Raw genomic sequence first — 22,139 nt, forward strand, 5'->3', positions numbered from 1 at the left:
GCTAGGATGAGGCCACGGCACTCTAGCCCGGGTAACACAGTGAGACTCTGTCTCAAAAAAAAAAAAAAAGAATTTATATTAATGTTAAATAATAGCATAAAAGGCCTAAATGGGTAGAGAAACTATGTTCATCAGTTAGAAAACTCAATATTGTTAAAATGTTAGTTCTGTTAAGATTTACCTGTAGAGTAAAGCATAATAGGTTCATTCATTCTCTTCTCTTTTTTTTATAGAAATTATCAAGGTTTATTCTGAGGTTTATATAGAAATGGGGAGGGTAGCCCAGTGGGGAAATGGGTTAGAAGAGGAAAATCAATCTAACGGAATGGAATAGAGTGCAGAAATAGACTTACACTTATATGGGCAATTTACTTCATAAAGGCACCAAAGCATTTCGGTGGAAAGGAAGGTCATTTCAACAAATAATGCTAGATATCCATATGGAAATAAAATAAACCTCAACCATTCCTTATACTATATTTAAAAAGTTTCTAAGTTGACCAGAGGGCAAAACAAAATGTCTAAAATTATAAAACTTCTATAAGTAAATACAGGGAAATATCCTTCTGATATGTATGTAGGCAGAGCTTTCTTGGAGTGGGTAAAGAAAGTAATTATCAAAAAGCAAAAGATGGGTCCAGGTCAGTGGGGATCATGTCTGTAATCCGAGCACTCTGGGAGGTTGAGGTGGGAGGATCACTTGAAGTCAGGAGTTCAAGACCAGCCTGAGCAAGAGCAAGACCCTGTCTCTACCAAAAATAGAAAAAACTAGCCAGGCATGGTGGTGGGTGCCTGTAGTCCCAGCTACTTGGCAGACTGAAGCAGGAGGATCACTTGAGCCCAGGAGTTCAAGGTTGCAGTGAGCTACGATGATGCCACTGCACTCTACCTGGGATGAGGGAGTGAGACTCTGTCTCAAAAAAAAAAAGCAAAAGATGATTTAGATTTAATTTAAATCAACGACTTCTGTTCATTAAAAGTCACGATTAGAAAAATAGACAAGCCACATTCTGGGGGAAAGTATTTCCAAAACATGTATCTTAAAAAGGACTTATATCTAGAATATAGAACTTCATAAATTAGTAATAAAAAGGCAATCCAATTCAAAAAAATGGACTAAACACTTCAGTAGAAACTTCCCAAGGCTGGGCACAGTGTCTCACACCTGTAATCCTAGCACTTTGGGAGGCCAAGGCAGGAGGCTCGCTTGAGGTCAGGAGTTCACCTGAGCAAAGGTGAGACCCGGTCTCTCCAAAAAACAAAAAAACAACAAAAAAAGAAAAATTAGCTGGGTGTGGTGGTGCACATCTGTAGTCCCTGCTGCTGGGGAGGCTGAGGCAGGAGGATTACCAGTGCTCAGGAGTTTGAGGTTGCAGTGAGCTATGATGCCGCCATTTACTCTAGCTTGGATGACAGAGCAAGACTCTGTCTCAAAAAATAAATAAATTAAAGAAAATTCCCAAAGGAAGATCTATGAATGGCCTTATTGGCATGTGAAAAGGTACTCAACATCATTTAATCATCAGAGAAATGAAAATTAAAAGCATAATGAAATACCACTACACATACGCCAGAATGGCTGAATTTGAAACAACTGATAACATCAAATGTTGACAAAGATATGGAGCTGCCATAATTCCTGAACATTGTTGTAAAATACCAATACATCCAAGATTAAGGCAATCTCGGTAAAAAAAAAAAAAAAATATATATATATATATATATGTACACACATACACACACACAAATACAACATATTAATACAGTGGGATCAATATAATGGAATCACCATTTATAGTTTTGGTTTTTGTTTCAAAAAATCTTTTTGTTGTTTCTCTAAACCTAAAAGTGTGTGCTTATTTTAAACTCTAATAGATAATAATACTGTACTTCCTATGGTTTAAATTACATGCTTGGAATAGTTTTATATTTGGTAATTCTCTGTCTCTCAAACACCGTAATGCCTTTGTTCTTTTCTCAGCACGATTACGTGGTGTTCATGATGGTCTGTTCACTGGACAAATAGATGCTGTGGATACTCTTAATGCTACTTATAGAGTAACTTTTGATAGGACAGGGCTTGGAACCCATACCATCCCTGACTATGAAGTTCTTGTAAGTAGTATTTCATAATACATGTGTGTTTCCTGCCTACTAAATATGTTACGTAGAACTGTCCAAGAAATTTTGTTTTACAATAGAATCACGACTTTAGCTCACAGAGGAAGAGATCCTTAGGGGTTCCCAGCCCTGTCTACTAGACCTTTGGAGCAGAACTGTACTTACATCTTCCATTTTTCAGAAGCTAGGATCCCTCTGTTGTACCTTACCCACATAGCACTTTAGTATCACAGAACTGATCACTCCGGTCTGAGAAACTTGGGGAAGAAGCTATACAATTTTTTTTTTTTTTTTTTTTTTTTTTTAGTAGAGACTGAGGTCTCGCTCTTGTACAGGCTGGTCTCGAACTCCTGACCTCGAGCAATCCTCCCGCCTTGGCCTCCCAGAGTGCTAGGATTACAGGCGTGAGCCACTGTGCCCAGCCAAATATACAACATTTTTATTCCAGCTGTTAGGTTAAAGTGTAGTTCTCTTGCAAAATTATTTTAAAAGTATGAAGTAACATACTTTAAGATTCGTTCTCTTGTTTTATCCTCAGTGGTATGTAAAGTGAGTGTTCATTATCTTCACTTTTTGCATGATGAAACTGAGACACAAGTAAATTAATTTATTCAAGGCTCTAGAGCTGGTTTCCTGTCAGGCTGGGACTAGAATCCAGATCTTTTGAATTTGTGGTATATTTCATTAAACTACTGGACCATACTTTCATGATCATATTTGATTTAGCAATGTTATGGAAATTACATCTCTTTCTAATAAGTTAAAATAACTTTAAGGACTAATATAACTGTAATCTGATAAAGTCTTTCAAAAATGAATAATGAACTTTTATAACAAAATGGTTTTCCTCTAAGCATTATGGAAATTAAATTGTTCACCTTTAGCCTCCTTTTTTTCATAATCTTTGTTATAAACTTGATTTTGAAGGATTATGATCTATAATTAAAAATTAAAAATTTCAGTGCAAAGATAATACTTGATACTTTATTAATAATGAAAAAATATAATAGAAGAATCTTTCTTTTCTGATATTTGCTTTTTAAAAACTATGACTCTGTGTACTGTGATGTTTTTTAAATCAAACATCTCTTACACAGAAGGGAAATAAGGGAGAAAGAAAATTTGGACTCAATATAGGCAAAGTACACCACTCTTAAGTTTTTATGTTAAGGGCTGAAATCTTTAAGCCTCCCCTTTTAAAAAAGGAAAATTTTTTTTCTGTTTAATTAACTTAATTTTCATTATAAGATCATACAAATATTTCTCCATGGCTAAATAAGAATTGACTTTAATTACAGTAGGATATATTCAAATTGTCTAAATGCAGATAACCAAAGATGACCATAGAACACTTTATATTAATCCATGATTATCTGAACTACTTGAGCCTTTGGCCTTTTTTCCCCCTTAATTCTTCTTTTTTCAACCTTTTGGCAGCAAAGTAGTGTTTTCATACTCTGATTTAAGTTCTAGCTTTTGATCTTTGTAAAATAATATATTCTGTGATAAATCATATGAGTGAATATATATCTCAAGCTGAAATATAATGTTTATAAAGCTTAAATGATTGGTAAATTTCTTTAAGTTTTGTGGATATTCTGTTTTCCCAAAGAGTAATGAACCTCATGAGACGATGCCAATTGCTGCCTTTGGACAAAAACAGCGGCCTTCTCGATTTTTTATGACCCCACCACGGTTACATTATACTCCTCCTCTCCAGTCACCGATTACAGTAAGTAATATTTTAGAAATATCATCAGTAACTTGACTGTTATGAATGGAAACTGTTCCTATGAAATACACATCTATTACAGCAACTTCAGGAGGTATGCACATTATTGTGAGTTTTAAAATATTACATAAAAAAGTACATTGTTGCTTCAACTCCAGAAATATCTTCCTTTTTATCGGATTTTAATATATATTAATTATAATAGAATTTTCTCTTTATCAAAAAGTAAGATATTTTCTTTTGAACAGTCAGTGATTAAATGGTTCCCTTTTATTCCCATAGGATAATGATCCTTTATTAGGACAGTCACCTTGGAGAAGTAAAATTTCTGGCTCTGACACTGAAACGTTAGGTGGTTTTCCAGTAGAATTTCTTATCCAAGTGGTAGGTATTACTCTGAATATCTTGGCTATTTGTTTAAAAACTCAATTAATATGTTTTGTGTTATCAAAGTTGAAAATTTTTCTAGGGCCAAATATTTTTATATATTGTTCTTTTAGCATTCTATAGATTTTAGGAACTACTGTTTTCAACAAAGTTTGAAAGTAAAAGTTATAAAAGCCAAAAAAGCCTTAGAGGCCTTCTTTTGGGGGCTTTTCTTGGGTTTTGGTTCTTATTCTACTATTTTAAGAACTGAGACATTCTAGTATTATGCTCTGTGAAATGCTAAATGGTTGATTATTAGTAACTTGGATGAGTATGAAGGCTTTTATTGAGTAACGTCAGCATATCCTGCCATTATCATTTAACTCAACAGTTACAGTGTCTTGGCTAGCTGTATGGTTAAGAGAAATTTTATTTCTTTTCAGAGACTAGAAACAACTATTAATATTTACGTGCTAAGTACTTTGTAATTAGCACTAAGAAATCTAAGTCTAAATTGAAATAAGTGCAGACATACAGAAAAATTCTCCTGAATAGCCTAACTCTTAAAAATATAATGAGTAGTTTGTTTTGAAAATTAGACTATGGATAAGTTTTTTAGTTTGAATCATGGTCTGATAGTATTTTATTTCTTTTCCTTTTTTGAAAATAAAAACTACTTTGGCTTGGGACAGATACAATCTTCATAAATAAAAATCTTTATAACATAATCCACTAAGATACTCACAATGTTTACCTTTTGCAGTTGATGTTATTTTAACGAAAAGTCTTGTCATTTATGTGTGTGATAGCATTCTGTATTCCTCAATCACATATTGTTAATTATCCTTGCAATATAAAATTTCTTATGCCTTTTGGCTTCCAAAGGTAGATAGATATTTGTATATGAAAGGTTGAAAATATGAAAGAAGTTAGGACTTATTCTTTTCACAAAGTAGACACCTGTTGTTTTTAATTCTTTCTTTCAAATACTGAAAGTGAAAACAAAGCTAATGTGTTATATTTGGACAGGTGTGTATGTGTGTGTGTGTGCTTCAGAGAGAGGGAGGGGGGAGAGAGAGAGATCCACAAGCAGAGGGAGCCAGAAGCTAAGTACTACTATATTATGTCTAAAGTATTGATGCTTGTATGTTTGATTTTTAAAAATTTAATACACTTCATTTTTTTAGAGCAGTTTTAGATTCACAGCAAAATGGAGAGGAAGGTATATTTCCCGTATACCCTCTGCCTCTCCACATGCATAGTCTCCACCCATTATCAACATCCCCACCAGAATGGTCAATGAACCTACATTGACACCTAAAGACCTAGGTGATTTATTACCTAAAGACCATAGTTTACATTATTATTTTTAAGGATATGGAACATTTTAAGAGTTTTGAAAATGTTCTTTTGATAGGCTCATATATTCTCTCTCTTTTATAATGTTAGCTGCCATTGATTATCAATGCCTAGATCCATTCATTCATTACAATGGCAAAATGATGCTCTTTTCATTCTATCATTCATTCTTGATTACCTGAAATAGTTCTATCAAGCAAAACCTCCCCAGCCAGGCATGGTGGCTCATGCCTATAATCCTAGCATTATGGGAGGCCGAGGCAGGAGGATCGCTTGAGCTCAGGAGTTCCAGACCAGCTTAAGCCAAGAGTGAGACCCCGTCTCTACTAAAAATAGAAAAATTAGCCAGGCATGGTGGCGCATGTCTATAGTCCCAGCTACTTGGGAGGCTGAGGCAGGAGGATCGCTTGAGCCCAGGAGTTGGAGGTTGCAATGAGCTGTGATCACACCACTGCACTCTAGCTGGGGCAACTGAGCAAGACTCTGTCTCTTAAAAAATAAAAACAAAACAAACCCTCTCCCCCCAAAAAAACTTCCGCTAATCTGTTATTTGGTTACATAATGGTATAGTTTGTATAGGAAAGGGCAGGATAAATACTTGATTCTTTCTCTTTGTTTTCCAGTTTATAAAATAATAAGTTTGGTCACTAGTGTTCTCCAACAATGGTTAATTTTTTTAAAGTATCACCATGAACTCATGGATTTTAGCTTTTGCACTTAAGTTCTTTGCAGTTGTTATTGGTCCATATATCATCCTATTTTGGGCCAGCGAAAGCTTGTTCAGGTTGAGTCCTTTTGACATGTCCTAGTTACAGTGGATTTTAAAACAATATTTTCTTGTCAGCTAATCAGATATATAAAATAAAATGCTATACTATATTTATATTGAAACACTGAAATCTATTGCTAAAATATCTTAGTGTGAAATTTGAAATTTAATGTCTGATATACCTAAATGTCTCTATTTATTCCAAAACATTTCTTCTTTTTTGTCTGTAGACCAAATTATCAAAAATTCTCATGATTAAAAAGGAACATATCAAGAAATTAAGGGAAATGAACACAGAAGCAGAAAAACTGGTAAGGATTTGTTTCTTAATTGTTTGCTTGTCTAATTTTAATATGGTGAGGCCTTCTGTATCTAATGACTTAAAAATGTCTTATGGAAGAAAACCTTGAGGTAAATGTTATTTTTAAGTCTTCATTTATTATTACTATCTCTTACTATGTAGAACATATGCTGAGTAAACTTGCAGTGCAATACAGTGCGTTACCCCAGACCTCATTATGCCATTGACTAAACAGCTAAATAGGATTAATGGGCATATTAGGTTCTTTGAATGGTTTGCATGAGTGTGGAAAACCTAGGACTGGTGCCTCTGACTAAGAAAGTTATAATGTCAGAGATTATAAAAAGTGCTTCAGAATAAGTAAATCAGGAAATACGTAACTTGTCATCTTCAGATTATCTTGACAGTTTGTATCTTATTAATCTAATGGGTTTAAAAAATGTATTCATAAGAGAATTATCAGAGTGTTTTAAAACTATGTAGAAAATACTAAGAAAGTCTGAATTGTAATGAAATTCACATGTTGCTTAAGGATTTGCAGGATGGCAAAAAGGTTTCATCTCAGGTACCATCTCCAATTAATTGAAAATGGCTACACAGAAGTGTGAGAATAAGGGAGGGCTCAGTGACTGGGCTGGGGGCAGGAGAGAGGAGGAAGTGCATGACTGATTACCAGTATCTGTCATGGGCGTGAGAATGGGGGGTGGTAGCACTAGGCATCTCTGGAATGAAATGTTGTAAGGGGATGAGTGTGGGCAAACAGCTGCACAAGTAGATACCTAACTGAATGAAGAACAGTCCCCTTTTAGGATTATAGAATTTTTTATCTGAAAATATCTGTATCTTATTATCTAAGACCAAAGATGTCAGGCGATTTCAGCGTAAGATCATATTGCTATGTAGCAATACAGGTACTATACTATAACTTGAGCTTCTTGGTTCCAGTTTAACTCATTTAAGCATAATATAAAATTATTATTGTCAGAAACACAGGCTATCAAAGATTGAGAAAGATTAGCCATAACATATTGCTATCACATATCTTAAACATAAAAATGTATATGCTGCTTCTTCCCTGCTATGCTCCAATTCTTATCTTGGTTTCCATCAGTTCTACTTCTGCCCTTTATTCTGTGCCTTTTCAGTGCTCCCCCCACTTCTGTGTTTCCTCTGATAATTTTATCATATCTTCCATCTTTATGCATAATTGAATCGTTTCCTTTTAATGTCACTAGCTAGGACTTTTTCTTGTGTCTGTAAGCATGAGACCATGCTTTAAAATATTGGGCTTGCCTTTGCCCAGTTAGTCTTACCTACTTTCAATAGAGACTTACTTTGATGTTGGCTTGGCTTCTTGGCATGTGAGAACTCTATAGATGTCGTCTAGCTGGCTTGATATGCTTCATTATTTGTTTTGTTTTATTTATAATTAAAAATAATTCCCATTATAAAAAAAACAATGGGGAAAACAGTAATTCTTCATAATCCCTTCCCCATAGATAAATATTATTCAGTTTAACATGTTATAAATGTGTTTATATGTTTACCATGTGGATTTATTTTTCTATGCATATACTATCATAAGTAGTTTTGAAAATTATTTTCTAACAAAAACAGAATTAAACAATTATATATTGACTTATTTCATCTTTTAAATGACTGCATTGTACCATAATTTAAACAATTTCCTATTAATGGATAGTTGGGTTGTTTTCATTATTTTACTAAAATAGTGCTAATATAGTTTTGTGCATTTGTTATTTTCCATCTGTAGGATAAATTCTTAGAAAGTAGAATGGCTAGGTTAAAATATATTGATTTTTTTTTTTTTTTTTTGAGACAGAGTCTCACTCTGTTGCCCGGGCTAGAGTGCCGTGGCGTCAGCCTAGCTCACAGCAACCTCACACTCCTGGGCTCAAGCGATCCTTCTGCCTCAGCCTCCCGAGTAGCTGAGACTACAGGCATGTGCCACCATGCCCGGCTACTTTTTTTTCTATATATTTTTTTTAGTTGTCCGATTAATTTCTTTCTATTTTAATAGAGACGGGGTCTCGCTCTTGCTCAGGCTGGTTTCGAACTCCTGAGCTCAAACAATCCGCCCGCCTCGGCCTCCCAGAGAGCTAGGATTACAGGCGTGAGCCACCGCGCCCGGCCAATATATCGATATTTTAAAGATTTAATGAAACCTCCAGTTTAAGATGATAGGCCGAACATGTGTTTTCTTCCCATCCTTTACAATTCCACACAAAATATGAAGTACAAAAAGAAATAGAAAAAATTGAATCAGTTTGCTTAATAATGTCTATGAGTTTCAGAAAATTTTCTGACATGTTATTAGATGAAACAGAAACCATGGCTCGAAGGAGGTTGCATATTGGAACTCTGAAGAGGCTCTAGGCCCAGAGTTGGCAAATATGATGAAGTACAGAAGTGAGATGACTATTTTCAAAGGAGATTAATTCAAAGTCTTTTTACTCATCCCTCTTCTTCATCCCAGTGACAAAACTCAGATGTGGCATTTACTCAAAAGGAGAGAAAGAAACAGACATTCCTCTAAAGAATTTGAATATACTATATGGGAAAAGTTAAGCTTTCTTTCTGCTTTTGGTAATAGTAGACTAGGTAGTTTGGATTAACCAACATACTGAGAACAACTATTTCCTCTGGAATAAAATATTAAAATAACCTACTTGAAGATACTGGAGCATTAACAAGGCATTAAAAACTTGTAGGATCTGAAAAAAGAAGAAAACTCAGAAGAGGGAACCTGGTGTTTAGGGTTGCTTTTTCCTTGGAGACTTCCGCAAGTTCTAGAAAAGGTAGCTGAGAAGCTGAGTGGCATCCTCTTGCTAGGGTTACAGGGGTGGGGAGGCCAAAATTAGAGTCCAGAGACCCACAAAGAGTTGGGGGAAGTTGGCAAACCTTAAGTCCTCTTTGGAGGAATATAGAGCATTTTTCTAGGCCTCAAATTATTTCTACAAATTTTTATATACAGTATCTAACAATATAAGACAAGATAAGCCTAACAGAAAAAGAAGAGAAACTGTAGACAATAGTCAGACTCCAGATAATGGCATTTAGAAATAGATTTTAAATGCTTAATTTGTTCAGAGAGGTGAGACAAATTTGAGAATTTTAGAAGAGAACTGGAAAGAACAGTAAAAGGGACCTAGTGAAAACTACAGCAACCAAAATTAAGAACTTAGTTGGTGGATATAACTACAGCAGATTAGGAACAGCAGAAGGGAGAATAGTAATTGAAAGTAGGTCTTGTATTATCCTTGTATTTTTATAAAAATCTTTTGGATGATCCAGTGGTCACAAAAACTGAGGCTTTTGAAGGGGAAGCAATTCAGGAGGCACCAGTGGTAAACTAAAAGTAGGATGACCTGGATATGTTTCCAGGCCTATGTGGAACCTATCCCTTCCCTGTTCTCTCTGGGGTATTCTGGCCCATCCTTCTCTTGCACAGCTTCAGATGCCAGTGGCAGAGGAATTATAACCGATGCAAACTGGCTTCGGATCCCATAGGCTGACCACTTATTGGCTGTAGTACATGGGACTCGTGTAAAATGGAGACAACCAACAATAGTGCCCTTCTCATGGGGTTGTTGTGAAGATTCAATGAAATGCCTTAAAAATACTTAGAACAATGCCTGGCATATTAGTCAGCTCTATACATGTTTGCTGTTGTCATTATCATCATCAAGTCATCAACACATTATTATTAATAATACTGTGTGTTATTGAACAAGACATTTAACTTTTCTAGACCTCAGTTTTCTCATCTGTAAAGTGATGTGGCTTAACTAGATGATCTCTAAGGTTTCTGTTAGCTCAAACAATCTATAATGCTATGATTGGGGCTCGTGTAAGTAATTCTTCCCTGTGCTGTCTAGGAATGCTTTCTTTCCCGAACTATAAACAGAAGGAGCAGTTTTGCTCCCCCAGTACATTATGATCTGCTTTCTCAGAAATCCTCTGAAAAAAAAACAAAACTGTGATTAAATTTTCCTTGACTAGAGAGGTTTCATTGCCGGCATTTGTAGCTGGAGCGAAATGGAGAGTGTAATTTATTGGAGGTATTGTGAAAAGAGGAAAGGAAATGGTATCAAAGTCCACTAACACTTGTTGGTAGGGAGCAAATATGGAATGATGGTAATAACAAAAAGTATTTATTGAGCATTTTCTACGCAGGAAGTAATATGCTAGCATATATTATCTCATTTAATCTTTGCAATAACCTCATTAGGTAGATACTCTTTTTGGAGACAGAGTCTCACACTGTCACCCAGGCTAGAGTGCTGTGGCATCAGCCTAGCTCACAGCAACCTCAAACTCCTGGGCTCAAGTGATCCTCCTTCCTCAGCCTCCCAGAGTGGTAGGATAATAGGCGTGAGCCACCACGCCCAGCCCGGTAGATATTCCTGTTATCCCCGTTTGGCAGATGAGGAAATGGAGGCACAGAGAGATTAAGGAACTTACTTAACATCACACAGCTGGTAGGCGACAGAGTTGAAATTTGAACAAATATCTGATTCTAGCACCCATGCTCTTAGCCATTATGCTATATTCATTTGATTCTGGGTAGAGAACCGATTGAGTTTAAATAACTAGGGTGCTTCAAATGAGTACATACAATTTTTAACAGCTTTTTATTCTGAAAAATGACAAACCTGTGAAAAAGTTGAAAGACCAATATAAGGATACAGATTTATTGGTTAACATTTTGCTTTGTTTAATTTCTCTATATGTAAGATCTCCTTTTTAAAAAAAGTAAATGGCAGACATCACCATGCTCCTAAGAGCAAGAACAATCTCCTAAATAAATAATACCATTATCACACACAAGAACTGTAACAATGAATATAGACACGTTTAATAACCTTTAGTTTGTTTTTTTCTTTTTTTTTCTTTACCCTGACTAATACAGATTTTGGTATTTAGTTGTTTTAATTTTTAATTATTATATTTAGTTTTAGATAAGTCAGGTTTCATTTTAGAGCATTGAAATTGCATTGCAAAAACAAAACAAAAAACCCTTATCAAGATCTGTTTATTTTTTTCTTCTCAGAAATCATATTCCATGCCCATCGGCATTGAATTTCAGCGGAGATATGCAACAATTGTTCTAGAACTTGAACAACTGAACAAGGACCTAAACAAAGTTTTGCATAAAGTTCAACAGTATTGCTATGAGGTGGGTAAGATATATGAATTTCTCTCCATTGTTTTATTTGAAAGCTTAATACTTTTACCTGCACATTTTAGAAAATCCAATCTAAGCCAATATCTTTATAAGGTCCTTTAGCAGAATTATGTTTTATATATATTTTTACTCCTCAAATCATCAGTGTTGAAGAATGCTCTATACACAGTAAGCTGTCAATTCTGAGTTGGTTTATTTATTTATTTTTTGGTTCGAATTATAAATGATATAGCTCCCCCCCAAAATTTAGAAAAATAATTACTCTTAATTTAGTTACCCCAAAGACAATATTTTGGTTTATTTCTCCTTAGTCTTTTTTATTTTTTTAAGAACACATTTTTTCTCACAAAGTTCTGATCATGCTGAGTATGATTTTGTTTTCTCCTCCTTTAACTTTTACATTAGAACTGTGAATTCTTGAATTTCAAATATATAAATCATATGGTTATTTGTGAGTTATCATTCACATATGATTATATATATATGAAGGTAGTTCAACAGTTTCACCTAAAATTTGAGTTTCTTAGTACAGGGTAAGAATTAAAATGATCCAGATGAGTTTAGAATACTCCTGCATTTGCATTCTTCGAGGTTGTGTGTTTGTAGGAAAGCCACCTCTATTTGTGATAATGAGATTCTTAGAACAGTTGTCTTTTTATGATAATAGCCTCATAGGTAAGTCCAAAAGATCTGCCATAAGTGATGTTACTGATCCACTTGAATTTAATTGAGGAAAATGAACTATGGTTACCTATAACTAAACTGAGCGTAGTTTGCTCATTCCTTTAGCCATCCATTATCATTTATTTTTATTTTCCTAATAGTTGTCAGTCACCTACATAATAATATACATGTTCTAGTAAATAGGTTTTCTTCCCTGGACTAGCAACTGTCCACAAGAGATGCAGACCAAGCATCCAAGATGACACATAACAAAGCTGATGATACATGCAGAAGTAGGTGGTTTGTTTATCAATCTTTTTGTAGTAGACTCCTTTCCTAATGATATAAAATGATTTAATTTTCACAAAGCTCTTGTGGGAGTGCGATATTGATTTTAAAATAAGAACATATCAGAGAGAACACTAAGACTAAGGAATTCTACTCCTAAATATATACCAAACACATATGCGAATGGGTATTTACTAAAAGACATAACTATAATGTTCATAGCATCACTGTTCATTATAGCCAGAAATTAGAAATTACCCAAATACCAGAAAGAATCAATAAACATGGTACAATTACACAATGGAATTGCTACCCAGCAATGAGAATGAACAAACAACACAATGCCATGGATTAATCTCACAATGTCAAACACAATCAGACATGAAAGAACGTATAATATATGATTCCATTTCTATAAAGCTCAAAAGCCAGCAAAATATAACCTGTGATGTTACAAGTCAGGATGGGGGTTACCGTTAGGGAAGTAGTACTGGAAGATGGCATCAGGAGGGCATCTGGGGTGCTGGTAATGTTCTGTTTCTTAATCTAGCCACTGATTTCCCAGGCATGTTTGATTTGTGAAAACTCATTACCCTGTATACTTTATGGTTTGTGTACTTTTATGTATTTATTTATGCTTCAATTAAAATTTTTTTAAAGTGTTAAAGGATAAGATTGTTCTATAAGAAAGAACAAGGAAACTCTCTACTTACTGATATGGAGTAACTTTCAGGATATATTATAAAGTGAAAAAAGCAAAGTACAGGCCAGGCATGGTGGCTCACGCCTGTAATCCTAGCACTCTGGGAGGCCAAGGCAGGAGGATCATTTGAGTCCAGGAGTTTGAGGTTGCGGTGAGCTGTGATGATGCCACTGCACTCTATCTGGGGCAACAGAGTGAGACTCTGTCTTAAAAAAAAAAAAGCAAAGTACAAATAAATGTATATAGTATGTTACCTCTGGGGTAGGAAATAATGAATAAGTGGAAATTATATATATATATATATGCTTAATTTTTCAAAAGGAAACACAGGGTAAACCAGAGACTAATTTGGGAAGGGGTTGGGGAGTGAGGAGTGACATTTCTCTGAGTGTGTTTCCCCCCAAAATACAAGTAAACTCTGAAATGGAATACAAACAAAAATAAACAAACCTAACTCTATTTCAAAAGAGTAACACAAACTGTTACTCTAACTGAAAGGGACAAAAACTAATCCAAATAGCTTGAACATAGTATAGGATGAGCATCCCAAATCCAAAATGCTCCAAAATCCAAAACTTTTTGAGTACCAAGATGACCCTAAAAGAAAATGCTCATTGGAGCATTTTGGATTTTTAATTTTTGGATTTGGGATGTTAACTGGTAAATATAATGCAAATATTCCAAAATTCAAAAAAATCCAAAATATGAAACACTCTGGTCCCAAGCATTTTGGATAAAGGATACTCAACTTGTATTTGGACTACATACCCTTAGTCTAAAGCAAACTTAAAGAAATATTGAACTGTAGTGGGATTTTTTTTCTTGTGGTGGCACGGATAAGCAATTCTGAAACTCCTTCTGTGTATTCTAGGGCTGAATATATTGAGAATAACAGGAGCCAGGTTCTCACTGTTGGAGAAGGGAGTTACAAAGCAGGGGAGATTAGAATGAATCCTGTGGTGGTAGAGTGGAACATGAAGAATCAGTATGAATTAATTGTTTATTTTTATAATATATGTATTAATATAAGTAAACGTATATGTCTGCTGAGACAGCCTAGAAGCAGAGATACCCTAATAGCAAAGAACACACCTAGTACCCAGATCTTGGGTTCTAAGCACTGTTATCCAATAAAAGGAAGCAGGGTTCCTTGAAAAAGAGACTTATTCCAGACCTAGAGCAGAGAAAGATGAGGCTGGACCATCCTATTATGCCAGGGAAATAAAATGTGCCCCCAAAATGATGGGGACATGTCAAAAGGAGCCAGCTTGATAAGGTTCCTACTGGCCAAATCTGGAAGAATTTGACAATTTGAGCTTCAGAATAAATTAACATAGCAAGAGATTGTAATCCATAGACTAAAATAAGAATCTGTGAATCTATACTGATACTAATTAATTCATTTTATAAAGGAAAGTTCTTCCTTATAGTAAAATGTCAACTAATAAATGTAAAAGGAATGATAAGAGAGAAAAACATCATTTGGCAACCATTATAGTAATAATCAATATAGACAAAAATGTCAATGCATGCTAAAACTGGTAGGTAAAAGTTTGATGATAAATAGTATCTTTATATAGCCTCAAAGTATCTCTTCACAGATACTTAGTAATCACAAAGGGGAAGTGCTTTCCTGTGGGGAAATCTGGCAGACACTTTACTTAACCAAGTGATCACAGTTAGCATAGTAATGACAGATCAACATCATGTGCCTTCTAACGATGTACAGAGAAGAACTCAACCTCACTTTGTAATATTCCTGCCAAAAATGCATAACTGTAGTCTAATCACAAGGAAACAGATGAACCTACATTGAGGGATAGTATACAAAATAATTGGCTGGTACTCTTCAAAAATACCAAGGAAACACAAACTGGAGTAGTTAGGGGTAAAGAGGCCACAGTGTTTGCTACTTATTCTCAGATGACTAAGGGAAAAAATAATTATATATGCAGAGAGAGAGATCAACTGGCAAATCAAACGTAGTAAGACATAAGCAGTGAGTCTGAGTAAAGGGTTATCAAGAGTTCTTTGTTCTATTCTTTAACTTTTTTAAAAGTTTGAAATTATATCAAAATTAAAAGTTACAAAAAATAGAAAACAAATCAGAAAAGAAACTGTTGGAGGAGAAAAAACAGATCCTAAGGTAAGAATAAGTATCATCTTAGCTATAAATGCTAGTTTTGTAAAACTCACAGTCTAAAAACAGCACAAACACACAAAAATAATCATGGCCTTTTGAATGTGCATCTTATGTTTCAATCATCTGTATTCAGCTTGCTCCAGACCAGGGACTCCAGCCTGCAGATCAGCCAACAGATATGAGACGAAGGTGTGAGGAAGAAGCACAGGAAATAGTCCGGCATGCAAATTCCTCAACAGGACAACCCTGTGTTGAAAATGAAAATCTGACAGACTTAATCTCCAGGCTTACAGCAATTTTATTACAAATTAAGGTAAATTTTAGAGAAAATATTTTCTTAATTTGACACTAAGCAAACTATACTGATTTGTTGCTAATAAATTATAATCCATAGATTATATCAGATATTTTATGTCTCTATTTGAGCTATAATTTAATTAAATTTTGAAATTTTTCCCCTTAGTGTCTAGCAGAAGGAGGAGACCTGAATTCCTTTGAATTCAAATCACTTACAGATTCACTAAATGATATCAAGAGTACAATAGATGCTTCTAATATCAGGTAACTCATTAGGTACACCCTAATTATTTTAATGTTGAGTTCGTAGTGATTTTCAGTGTAAGTTTTAAGAATTATGTGTATTTGTGAAGTACTCATATATTTTTATCCTTTAAATATATTTTAAAAGAGCTTTTCGGTTATATCCAGTCTATTGACAGAACAGAAATTTCACATGGATTTTTTTATATAAAGGAATCAGGAGACATATAATATTTAGGTTTGGGGTGAGCATGGAGGTTCAACTTAGAAGTAGAGCTTCCTCAATCAAAGAGAGGTTCATCCTCTCTTTCCAGTACCCTGTGGCTCCTATTCTTCTTGTTCACTGACTACTGAAGTAGAATTATGGCTAATGTATAAGAGGAGATTTATTCCTTCCCTAAGGTCATTGCCTTAGCTATTTTCTAACTTCTTTTTTTAAAAATTGTTTTTCTAAAATTTTTGAAATAAAGTACTTAATCATGATTCTTCTTTCTTTAGTTGCTTTCAGAATAATGTAGAAATCCATGTTGCACATATTCAAAGTGGCCTGAGCCAGATGGGAAACTTACATGCCTTTGCAGCAAATAACACCAACAGAGACTGAGTAGAAGATTTCATTATTCCAACTGCACAGGACATTGTTTTTGAGAAGTTCTTTTCCTTTATATAGGCTTCCAGCACCAAATAACCTAACTGATGGAAAACAAGGGAAATTTATCTCCAAATAAGGCATTTTAATATACTGTACTGCTTCTTAAACCAGCATTGCTGACCAGCATATTTATTTTTCTTTTATTATTCAGATGCAGTAGCATTGCTTATGTTACATATGTTTATTAGCAAGTATTTTTAAACTGAAAATGTCTAAACATAATATAATTTCATGGAAGAATACATTGACCATTTTTTTTAACATGCATGAATTCAACCCAACACTGCAGTGGAGAACATGAAAAAACATTGTCTTTTTGTGCATATCAGTGGCAATGTGGAAATTCCATCTGGAAAATCACAACTCCAGTTGATTTAGTTGATCACCATCTCAGTCTTCAAAGGATAACATCATGAGGTATGGGAAGTCCTAGTTTTAAGGAAGCCACTGAAATATAGATAAGGAAATACAGACTTTACAAGTATATATGATATATACTTGCAATGTGACATGGTTCTATATATCATTTTATAATAATATTTTAATTTATCATAATTTATATAAAAGAAACCTTTGTTGTTTGTCTGTTGAAAGAAAATGAAGGAGCAAGAAAAAAACATTACTGCAAAATGCTAAATTTCCGCGGGTGGATTTGGCGTGTCTTTTCCCGTCGATTCAGGTCAAAATTGCTATTGTTGTGAGATTTATTTAAAAAAAAAAAAAAAAAAAAACTAATAACACACTATTTTCATATTTTTGTTTATTTGCACAATTTTTAAACCAGATTACTGGTTAAAATCCAACAGTACACAATTTATGAGGTAAAAAAGATTTTATAAGGAAAACAAATAAAATAACCAGTGCTGTGAAATTCAGAAGAAAGATTTTGGATTGTTGTGTTTGTTTTTCTTTCTTAAGGAAAACCCTGCCTAAAATATTAATCTTGTAAAAAGTGTGCATTTGGTATTTTCTTTGTTTTAATATAGAATATTATAAAGTCAAAATATAATAAATTGTTTTCAGATTTGGAGTTTAAGATATAGCTGTAGAGGTGGTTTTGATTCTTTTAGATGTCTCATAAAATGAGACTTTTTATATGTTAATGTGTAATAAAACTGAAACAAGATTATTTTCCATTTGAAATTTTTGTATAGTTTAAAAATGCTTCTGTATTCTTTGTTGGTATTGTGCCACTGCAAAACTTTAGTGCAGAGTTTATATTTAGCTAAACTGTTATGTTAATTAAGAAATGCATAAATCTTTTATTCTTAATATTTGTAATTCTAAATAAATTGATCTATGAAAACTAAGTCTACATTTTCATTTAATTAATACAAATTGATAAGTATTCCTTCTATTTTAAAAGTTTTGAAGAACTGTAATTTCTACTAAGCTGCATTTTTAGGGGAAACAGTATAGATTAATAATCAGGTTCTTTTGTAGTACAATGCCATCCCATATTATTTTAGGGAGGGTTTTTTTTCCATCTGTGAGTAAATCACTGTGGAATCACTAAGCAAGCAAGAAAGTTATTTGACCTAGTATAGATCTAGTGAAAGTTGATTTTAATATATCCTGCCTAGAACTGGGTAGGCATTTTTTACATTTTTTCTTTTATATTGCTTCAGGCTTACTTAAACAATAACTTAACACTTAAATATTACCCCATTTTATACATATTTAAGCACTGTTTGCCTTTCAGTGCTACCATGTGTTGACAGTAGGGGATGCCTAAGAATATAGTGGAATTCTATTTCTGTTTAGGGAAGAAGAAACCTATAAAATTCAGAGTAGTCATTTTGAGCCAGCCATACATTGATTTCAGTGATGTACCACTGCTTAATACATGTATAAAGAAAGCTGTCAAAACCAGATTGCGCAGACATGCAAGCACATACATGGCTTTTATTTATATAGATTTGGTTCTGAATTACTTTAAGCTAGTTCCAAAAGTCACATTCACTTTTTACCATTGAGAAGCTACAAAAAGATTTTCCCATTAAATTTTTTCTCTTGAATCCATGCACCTTTCTCCATCTTCATTACCACCACTACTCAGAGCCCAACTGCCGCCATCACCAACCTGGAAAAGTGCAGTTGCCTCCTAACGTACCTCCCAGCGTCGCCTCAGCCCTCCTCAAATGCAGCCAGAATGGTATTCTTAAAATGCAGAATTGGTCACATTATCCCTCTGTCTATAAATGCCTTTAAAGTCCTCGTATGGCTTTGAGGACAAAGTCAGAACTCTTTTACAAGATCTCCGAAGCCATGCATGGTCTGGCCTCCCATACCGATTTCTTCATTCTGCTCCCTGCTCCACAGGGCCTTTGCACATGCAGTGCCTCCGTTTCCTCTCCTCTCCTTGATAACTCCCTGATCATCCTACAGATCTTACCTTCACATCAAACCTCAAGGAAGTTTTCCTCAACCACAACACATCTCCTATTATAGTGTCTCCAGATCACGTACCTCCTTCCAGCACTTGTCACATTTGCAAGTTTATACTCCTTAGAGATCTTTTGTCTTCATACTGGCCTCTTTGCTCCATGAGGGGAGGGACTGTTTCTGTTTTTGCTCACCATTTTATTTCCAGGTCCTGATAAAGTGCCTGTTCATAGGCACCAAATAAATATAATATTTGTATAATGAACAAACCAATGTGAGTTTCAAAAGAGCTCTAAGCAACATTAGTGTCACTGGAATAAGAGTGTGGTCTCCCGTGACGATTTCTTGGAAAGATGAGACAATATGCACTGGCATATAGAAATTCTGATTTGGGGCTTGCTTTTAAACCTAGCACATTATTTTATCATTAGCCCTGACTAAAAAGACCAGTCCAATAGAGGAGGCACTCTGTGGTGGTGGATAAATAGGTGCGCTGTGTTAGTCCTAGGTTTGAGGCCTGGCCATGCCATTTACAAGCTCTGTGATTATGAACCACTACTTAGATTAAGTTTCTTCATCTGTAAAATGGGAAGAATAGTCCCTATTTTATATGGTAGGTGTACGGATTAAATATATAATGCCTGTTACACATTTACCAGTTAAGGCCTTAAGAGGGTGAGAGAGGTGCACACTACTTCTTAGAGGATCCCACAATTTTTAAAAATTAAAAAATATAAAAACAGGATTTAAATAGTTGTAGGTTTTTATAATTGTTCACTGAGGAAAATAGAATATAAGACAACATAAATGCAAGAATATAATTAAAAAGCTAATTGTAAGATTTATTTTTAAGTGTGATTCTTAGTGGACCCTAAGTTTCAAGTGTTATGATATATGTCTTTCAGTCTTGTGAATGTATCTGTATCATCTCATTCAGCCATGTCACAAGTTGAAATGTGAACTCTGTGATCGTGAGACCTCCTGACCACCCCCAGGATAGGCTCTGAGCACAATGTTTGGCACATAGTAAGCACTTAAAATAATAATAGCTACTCTGGTTTCAGACAGTTTTCCAAGGGCTCATAAGTCCAGTTAGCTACTAAAAAAGCCTGAACCATGTTCTCTTAGTTACTTTTAATAGTGGATTTGCGACTCTGAAAAGTACAAACCACTTGAATAACATCTCTATGAAAATGGGCAACCAGCTTGTATAATCTCTAAGACATTCAGCATAGTTAAAGCTCTTCTAATAACCATCAAGATGTATCAGATGTCCTGGCCCTGGCCATGGCTTCTCATAAGCCTACTTTAAAGCACAGTTTACAGAGAAACCTTACCTATGGTTACCTCATATACAGACAGTGTCCTTTGGCCCTAAGGAGTTTGAAAACCCTCAACATATCAATACAATATTTAATCCTAGCCTAATGTAGAAACAGTCGTTTATATACATTAAGAATTATAAATTGGGGCTGGGTGCGGTGGCTCATGTCTGTAATCCTAGCATTTTGGCAGGCCAAGGCAGGAAGATCACTTGAGGCCAGGAGTTCAAGACCAGCCTGGGCAATAGTGAGACCCTTGTCTCTACAAAAAATGAAAAATTAATCGGGCATTTTGGCACATTCCTGTAGTCCTAGCTACTTGGGAGGCTGAGGCCAGAGGATTGCTCAAGCCCAAAAGTTTGAGGTTGCAGTGAGCTATGATGATGCCACTACACTCTAGCCTGGGTGGCAGATCCTATCTCCAAAAAAAAAAAAAAAAAAAAATTGGGAAAGAGAAATCTGAAACCAAATTTTTTTTTTTTTGGAGACAGGGTCTCATTCTGTTGCTTGGACTGGAGTGCAGTGGTATCATCGTAGCTCACTGCAGTCTCCAACTCCTGAGCTTAAGTCTCCCAAGTAGCTGGGACTACAGGCACATTTCTTTGTTTTTTCTTTTATAGACCGGGGGTCTCGCTATTGCCCAGGTTGGTCTTGAACTCCTGGGTTCAAGCGATCCTCCTGCCTGGGCCTCCCAAAGTGCTAGGACTACAGGCATGAGCCACCACGGTGCCTGGCCTCCAAAACCAAAATATTACTAAAATATTACTAAACTTTGAACAAGCAAAGATATGCATTTAACCAAATTAAATTTCTCAGCACAGTGGTCTGCTGATTGATATAATATTGATTACTGGCTATAAACTTCTTTTAGAAATGTTTTTCATGGCCACATAATATGTACTGAGCAATTGTGGAGTGAAGCACTGTACTAAGAGCTAAGGCACAGAATTCATTTAAATAGAAATTACATTGGTAACATTTGTGAGAAACATTTAATAATCTACTGAAGTTGCACAGGAAGTACATTAACAAGCGCTAAGGGTAATGTTGGAGTGATTGAAGTAACATACAAAACCAGGATTAAAGTTTCAGACATCAGAAAGTGGTGGGGAGTCTTGAGTGTTTTGACAGAGAAAGGTATTAGTTTGGTCCAAAACCAAAAGGAGTGACTTTGAAACAGAGAATATGTTGTGGATAGGTGACAGTAAGATTTGCATAGCTGTCCTGTAGGCCAAAAATGATGTCAGTTATCTGGGAGGATAACTGAAAGATTTTTATACTTTGGTAGAATTGGATGCTACTACAGATTTCTAGGGAGTAATTTTTAAAAAGTAGTTGAGAAACTAGAGGCAGAGGGGCTCTTGGAATAATCTGGATGCAGAGTCACCGATTGAATGCAAAGATGACAGGCCAAATAAAAAAGTAATACATTTTGGTGATGGGAAAAAGGTTGAAGAGATGAGTTAGAGTGAGTTTAAGGTTATGAGCCTTGGAGGGACTGTGAGAAGGTGGCAGCTGTCAAGCACAAGGGGAAACTGAGTCAAGCTGAGGGGTTCTTATGAACAAGATACTGCATTCTGAACAAC

At 35.0% G+C, this 22,139-nt stretch overlaps 1 protein-coding gene across 2 annotated transcripts in view; it reads left to right on the forward strand.

Moving 5' to 3' along the window:
* Positions 1-18,156, forward strand: part of LIN9 (lin-9 DREAM MuvB core complex component) — a 49,695-nt gene extending 31,539 nt beyond the window's left edge. Inside the window, exons 8-15 of one of the 2 annotated variants that reach the window (XM_012644357.1) lie at positions 1,982-2,115; positions 3,734-3,853; positions 4,136-4,237; positions 6,578-6,658; positions 11,723-11,848; positions 15,788-15,967; positions 16,118-16,215; positions 16,693-18,156. In XM_012644357.1, coding sequence (XP_012499811.1) covers positions 1,982-2,115; positions 3,734-3,853; positions 4,136-4,237; positions 6,578-6,658; positions 11,723-11,848; positions 15,788-15,967; positions 16,118-16,215; positions 16,693-16,798 — 947 coding nt within the window. In that variant the 3' untranslated portion in view covers positions 16,799-18,156. The remainder of the gene's footprint in view (positions 1-1,981; positions 2,116-3,733; positions 3,854-4,135; positions 4,238-6,577; positions 6,659-11,722; positions 11,849-15,787; positions 15,968-16,117; positions 16,216-16,692) is intronic. The other variant, XM_012644358.1, reaches the window with a different exon arrangement.
* The last annotated feature ends 3,983 nt before the right edge of the window (positions 18,157-22,139 follow it).

Source organism: Propithecus coquereli, unplaced genomic scaffold (assembly GCF_000956105.1).
Source record: "Propithecus coquereli isolate 6110/MARCELLA unplaced genomic scaffold, Pcoq_1.0 Scaffold210, whole genome shotgun sequence".
Taxonomy (NCBI): Eukaryota; Metazoa; Chordata; class Mammalia; order Primates; family Indriidae; genus Propithecus; species Propithecus coquereli.